Raw genomic sequence first — 6,565 nt, 5'->3', positions numbered from 1 at the left:
GGGAGCAAGAATCAGAGGGGGCCGGGGACCTGCCCCAGGAGGCAGACCTGGGGGCCGAGGAGGGGACCTGATGCTGGGGGAGGTCCCTTCTTCTGTTGTGACTGGAGCAGCCTAGATAGCTGAGGGCGGGGGTCACTTCCTAGGAGATTTTCTTGCCTCAAAAACATGTCTGCTCTGGAGCTCAGATGTCTCCAGAGTGTGTTAGAATCTCTGTCTCATGATGTTTTGAGATCGCCAGTGCCAAAATGAACCCTGATGGGAGAGGACACACAGAAATGGCTTGCTCTGGGGACCCGATATCTTGGGCTTAGGATCCTACTTAAAGCTCCTTCAGACTTTTGATGGAACTGTCCCCCTTGCTGCCTTCTGGGCTGTTGTGAGGAACCTCTCTGTCTATTAAAGTATCTGGGGTTGCAGGCTATGGGGTGTGACAAGGGTCTGCACCTGGACCATGTCTAAAAGTGATCAAGAAGTCATTCATTTGAGTCCCTGAGTCCCTGAGTCCCATAAGACCAAAGCAGGGCAGATAGTCCAGTCTCATAAAACAAAGCAGTCATGAAACTTGATGTCACCATACTGCAGCACTGTTTAATGAAGTAGCCATCACAGCTCTATCCTTGCTTGTCCCCAGGACTCCCCACCATATAGCAGGGCTCCCTCCACCCTACCATGGCCTCAGATCCCCGGACATCCTGGTTGGAGACATGGTTGCTAGGTCTGGGTCTGAAACCACATTGTTGCTTCTCCAAGCTCTTTGAAGCCTCCCTTCTTCATCTGGAGGTCACATGTTCCCAGGACTCCTAAGTGGCAGGCATTGAACGTTCAGAGCCCAGCTCCTAAGAGCTGGAACCCCCAAGAGGCCAAGAGCAGGGTCTTCCAGGAGAGCAGAGTGAAGGCTCCCTTGGAGAGTGAGTCTCCCTGCCCTCCTACTGGAGAGAGAAGAAAAGAGAGTGAATGGTCAGCAGGGCCAGTGGGGAGTCAAACAGTCGAGGTAGGGACCCGAGGGTGACTCACTTGGCACAGACTCACAGCTCAGCCTCTTCTTCTCTGCAACAGACAGCAAAGTGAGGCTTCCAGTTAGACAGACCCTCACACCCCAAACTTCCCTTCCCACCAGGCCCTGGTACAACTATTCCCAATTCAAGCCATCTTCCCCTTCTCCCAAATAAACTTCTGACTTCCTTTCCTCCTCCTTCTTCCAGTAAATCTTCCCTTTTTGCCTTTCCATCCCTGCCCCATCTTGGCCCAGTCACTCTGTCCTGCCTCAGCGCTGGGGAATAACACATGTGCGTCCCATCAACCCACTGTGCCCACGGCCTCCTGAGATCTGAAGCTGCACTCCTGCCACTTTCCTCTGCCTATTGCCCTCCTTAACCAGGTTCTTTTGGTCTATTAGACTGTGTAACAGAAGGAAACTTCTGGGAACATTTGGAGAATCATCTAAGAATATTCACACATGCAGAAAAACACTTACTGACTGCCACTGAGCTGGCAGAACCCGAGTCACAGAGAAAAATATCTCCAACTAGCTTCTGGCCCTCAACTTCCTCATTAATGACGTGGGTCTTTTGAAGGCCCTGGGGACTGAAATCAACTGGGGACCTCCTGGCAGTCCTGCTTCCCTCATGCATGACTCACCACCCAGATAGGCGCAGTTAAAGTGGCTGCACATCTGGTCACTGCTGGAGAGAGTCACCAGGCTTTTGTTTCCTTCCTTAGAGAAACTCGTCACCTCGAAGACTTCATATGGGGGGATCAGCACCTCACGCTCCTCAGGAAAGACAGACAAGGCCTGGATTGGGGCCCCAGAGCAAGTCCTTAGAGAGAAGAAGGTGGCATTACCAAATCTGCGGGCCACTGCCTCATCCAGGGAGCTGGAGGCAAACTGGCCCAAGCGGATAGAGTCCCCCACATTCTTGGGTTCAAAGTGAATCCTGCGCACGCCTCGGAACACCGCCTGCCCGGGTTCCCTGCTGCAGCCCCCACCGCCCCGCAGCAGCTGCAGGGCTCGGGTCAGGTAGAAATGCAGGGCCTTGAAAGGGAAGTGGTTCATGTAGGACTCCCAGGAGCCACCACCAGTCCGCACAGCCTGGTTCAGCTCCCGGTACAAAGTGTTGGATGAGTTGGTGTAGACCATGATGGCGATTCCGTGCTGGCTTCTGAAGCCAGGAGGCAGAATGAGCCCTGGACGTTTTTGCTCCCAGGCCTTCTGGGCTGTCTCCCAGGACTCCCGCAACCGAGTATGGTTGGCCATCTCCTTCTCTAACAGAAGCACTGCTTTCTCCTCCATCTCCTCCGAGCAGCCCACATAGGCATCATCAAATGTATCTGGAGCCAGGCTCAGGTACTGGATGGTAATACCCTGGGCATATGGAGAAAAGGAAGAAAGGAGCCACACAGAAAACATCTAAGTTCAGGGTACTGGACTAAGGTCCTGGACACAGATTATTTCAGAAACCCAGAATCTCATTTCTATGCTCAAATATCTGGAGTCTGATATTTGGCAAGAGCTTAAGGGTTTAAATAACAGGCAGTGAAGTCAGAGAGACATTGGTTCAAATCCTGAATTCACCACCTAATGCCTGTAAGATCTTGGGCAAGTCTCTTAACTTTTCTGGGCTTCAAGTCCTCTACTTATAAACTCAGTATACTTCCAGCTTCACAGGGTTATTGTCAGGACCACATATAGATCCTAACTAACTAAGAGGGGTCATCTATCATTAAAGAGGTTCCTGCACTTGGTGGAATGTGGCGCTGGGTGACTTCCAAGCACCATTCCGGCTTTAAGACTCCGTGTGCAGGTGACATACAAATATGCAATCAATCTCCAACGACCTGACCCCATGCCCAGCCTCTGACTCTTTCCCTCTCCCACACAGGTGTGTAGACACCAAGGTCCCTGTCAGCTCTAAGACTCAGTCCTCTCCTGCTCTAGAAGCCTGCGTCCTCCAACCTGGGGTGGGAGTGGGGAGGAGGTCAAGTCCTGCTCTGGGAGGGGCTGCAGGAGGGTCGTACATGGGTAACCCGAAGGAGAGTGTGTAGGTTGGGTCCTGGGTGGGAGATGGGAAGTGAGAGAAGGAAGCTGGAGGCTGCCTGCGGGAGGAGGGTATGAAGGATTGAGGGTCACAGGAGGACCAGTAGGTGGAGGTGGGGTTCTGGGAGATGGAATGGGAACTTGGGGCTCCCTGCGGGTGTGGAGGTTCCTGAGAGGAAGAGGGTTCAGAGGATGACATCCTAGAGAAGCATCCCTAGGAGGGATATTTGAGGAGTCAGACCCCGGGTCCCACCCCACCAAGTGTTCCCTTTGCTGCAGCAGAAGGCTCTCCCCAGTTACCTGCCCGGGGTCATAATAGCGGACACCACTGCCGAGGGTGTAGAGGCTGAGGCAGCTGAGGCTGATCAGCAGAGTCGCCCATATCATTCTTGCTGGATTCTTGGAGGGTGAGATCCAGATGAAGGTGGGACTAGTGATGGTCTTTATTGGCTTCAGTGGGCTGGAGGACAGAGACTTGGAGCCTTTTTTCTCTGGTGTGAGGGATCCCTGGCCCAGGACTTGGCCCGGCAGTGCACGGGCTGGTCCACGGGCACATCTAAGTGAGTGGACTCAGCTTGGATTATATCATCCCCCACTTCCACCCCAGCACAGCCGTAGCCTGTGCTCCCCGCCTCCTGATTCCTGGGGTTCTCAGAGCCATCTGTCCAGGAATGATAAAGTAGATGGGTAATAATGGCTCTGCTGGAGTGGGGAGGGGACAGGGGTCAAGGACCCACCTGGAGGCAGCAGAGGTCTATTAGAAGGAAGAGCCAATTCTGATTCCACGACGGAACTTTCTTTGACTTGCTTTTTGTTGCTTCAGTTTTTATAATCACATATAGAGTTCAGCCTCAGAAAACCCTGCCCCTCTGCCTGACTGACTGACTGCCTCCCTGTTCAGCTCAGAGAGGAGAAGCTGACCCTTCCACCAGTGAATGGCTGCAAAAAAAGGAGAGATTAACACACTTTTTCTACAGACTGGGCATTTCCTGCAAGATGTTTTGTAAGACTAACAGCCCTTTTAACTTAACTTCCTCACCGCCTCCCCCCTCTATTCTGCCATTTTACCTTATTCTTCACCTCCCCCACCCTGCTCTTTTATAAAAGAACCTGGCATACAGACCCCGATAAAGTAGTTAGTTTGAGACATTAGTCTGCCATCTTCTCAGTCAACCGACTTTCCAAATAAAGTCATATTCCTTGCCTCAACACTTCATTTCTCAGATTTATTGACCTGTCAGGTGGCAAGCAGAGTGAGCTTGGACTTGATAACAGGCCGAGAGAGAGAAGGAGAACTGAAGCTTCTGGGTGGCAGGGGCTGAAGTCTGCACAGGCGCTGCGGTGTACTGTGAAATGGGAGTCTGGGAGTCCCAAGGGTCAACAAAGTCCGAGGCTAACTATAGCATCAGTGTGGTAACCCGATACCCATACCTCTCTTCCCCGACAACAGACAGCAAGGGTGGGGGAATGGGGCTGAGAGCTGTAACTTCCCTTCCCAGGGACTGCGAGGTCTTTCTCCAGGATACTTTTCTCCCAGCAAACCAGGGCTAGAGGAGGAGAATTGTGAGAAGTGGTCTCTCCCTTGGGTGGGCCCTTTCTGCCATGGTTGGTGAAGGAAAGTTGTATGGCTCAAGGTAGCCTGGAGCTAAAACTCCCCTCCAAGATCCTCCCCACCTTTCTAGGCAAAACAAAGAACTCTCTCACCCAACGAAAAATAGACTTTAGTTTAATTACGCCCAGCTCCAAGCCGGCCCAGCCTCTGGCCAATCTCCAGAACTCCTTATCCCAGCCGTTTAAGAGATAACTACTCCCAACAACCTTGGAAAAGAACAGGCCCCCTTAAGATGCTTTCTACAGAAAGCCCCCAGTATCTTTCTACATACATGCCTGTATATCCTTACTCTTTTCTCAGATAAGTGCAGTAGCTCGCTAATCTGACTGCTGCCCTTTCTCGCCTCATTAAAGGTGATCTGTTCCTGTAGAGTGCCAGTCTTGTTCTTTTTCTGAACCTTGCCTACTCTAACTCCAGACCTTACGTTTTTGGTGCAGAAAACCCGGGAGGTTGAGGTTCTTTCTCCTTTTCCACGGCCTGCTTTTCGGAGCATGGAAGCCTGCCGAGCTCACTTTCCTGCCCGGGCTTTCAAGACCTCCTTGAGAGGACACCCTGTGCCTTCGTGAGCAGTACAAGTCCTATGGAAGGGCTTTATTGGTTTTCCACGTACCCCGAGGAATATTGGCCTCTCTCTTTCTCTTCCTGCTTTCTCTACACTCTCTTTTTCGCGAGACCGACCAACTCCAGGACAGGGGCCTTTTGCCATGCTTTACATGCTTTTATTTTACTGCTTTACATGCAACATTCCATTCAAGCTGGCCCCTAAATTAAGGTAAGTTCCAGTCCAGATGGTTTTCTAGAGGCGCCCTAAAACTTAGTCCTCTCGGGCTCCTGGGGACCCCCAGCCTAGGGCCACTCTGTAGGCAACAGTGGGGGACTCTCCACCTCGACACAGAGCTCTCTTCTCATAACTCCTATTGCAACTATGGGTGACGACTCGAGCTCCCCATAGGAGCCTCTGCTTGCCTTTCAATTATGGGGTCTGGCCTGTGTTCTCAAAAATCTCAAGCCATTCTCTCTCACTGAACTCAAAGCTAAGTGCTTAAAACAACTCTGTATACAGATCTGACCTCAATACCAATTAGACAACCAAAACCGCTGGCATGAGTTTGGGACTTTCGATTTCAATATTTTATCAGATCTTACTAACTTCCTCAAACGGAATGGCAAAGGGCCGGATGCCCATATGCCCAAGCCTTTTGGGCCCTTCAGAGTAGGCCCTCCCTATTTAAGAACTGCTCCACCCATGAGGTCCTTCTATGCACCTTGCCTCCCAAACAAAAGGGCTCTTCTTCTTCAACTAACCACCAGTCATGATCTTCTGCACCCCCAGAGTTTGACCCAGTGGACGAGCCCCCTCCCTATCCACCACCCCGCCAACCCTCTCCTTCCCCCTCATCCAATTCACTTACTGACCCCAAAACCTCTCCTGACTCCCCCTCAACCCCACTACCCCATCTCCCTGACTCCCCCTCCCCTCTTCCCTCCCCTCCTACCACACCTTCATGCACCCGACATATGTTTCCCCTGAGAGAGGTAACAGGGCCAGAGGGCCCCACCCAAGTCCACATGCCATTTTCATTGTCAGATATGAGCCAGATAGAAGAAAAGTTAGGATCATTTTCTGAAAATCCTACCAGATACAGAAAAGAATTCCTGAGACTCTCCCAGGCCTATAATCTCACATGGAGTGACATATATTATATCTTAAATGCCACTTTCACCCTAGATGAAAAAGACCATATCTGGTAAGCAGCAAAAGTCCATGCTGATCACTTACATAACCAAGACCAGGATAGCCCAGTTGCTGATGAGGCTGTGCCTCAGTTAGATCCCCATTGGACTTACCAGTCCAATGACCCAGGTATCAAGAGACTCAATCATATGATTACTTGCCTTCTAGAAGGAATGAAGAAAAG

The 6,565-nt window shown here is 51.3% G+C and overlaps 1 protein-coding gene across 6 annotated transcripts; it reads right to left on the bottom strand.

Moving 5' to 3' along the window:
• Window positions 1-566: 566 nt before the first annotated feature.
• On the bottom strand, window positions 567-4,409 carry LOC122449425 (ecto-ADP-ribosyltransferase 5). Of its 6 annotated transcripts, none has more exons than XM_043480956.1 (6): window positions 4,158-4,395; window positions 3,772-3,973; window positions 3,335-3,573; window positions 1,639-2,362; window positions 1,015-1,047; window positions 567-929 (listed from the first exon to the last, which is right to left on the bottom strand). In XM_043480956.1, exons 3-6 carry the CDS (start codon window positions 3,419-3,421, stop codon window positions 823-825), a joined length of 951 nt encoding a protein of 316 aa, XP_043336891.1. In that variant the 5' UTR covers window positions 3,422-3,573; window positions 3,772-3,973; window positions 4,158-4,395; the 3' UTR covers window positions 567-822. The 6 variants fall into 6 exon arrangements, with proteins under 6 accessions (XP_043336891.1, XP_043336892.1, XP_043336887.1 ...); XM_043480957.1 differs by having other exon boundaries at window positions 3,335-3,433; XM_043480952.1 differs by having other exon boundaries at window positions 3,335-3,494; window positions 4,158-4,394.
• Window positions 4,410-6,565: the final 2,156 nt, after the last annotated feature.

This window comes from Cervus canadensis, chromosome 11 (genome assembly GCF_019320065.1).
Source record: "Cervus canadensis isolate Bull #8, Minnesota chromosome 11, ASM1932006v1, whole genome shotgun sequence".
In the NCBI taxonomy this organism is placed as follows: Eukaryota; Metazoa; Chordata; class Mammalia; order Artiodactyla; family Cervidae; genus Cervus; species Cervus canadensis.
The sequence above is the reverse complement of the archived record's forward strand: the minus strand, read 5'-3'. Positions and strand labels throughout refer to the sequence as shown.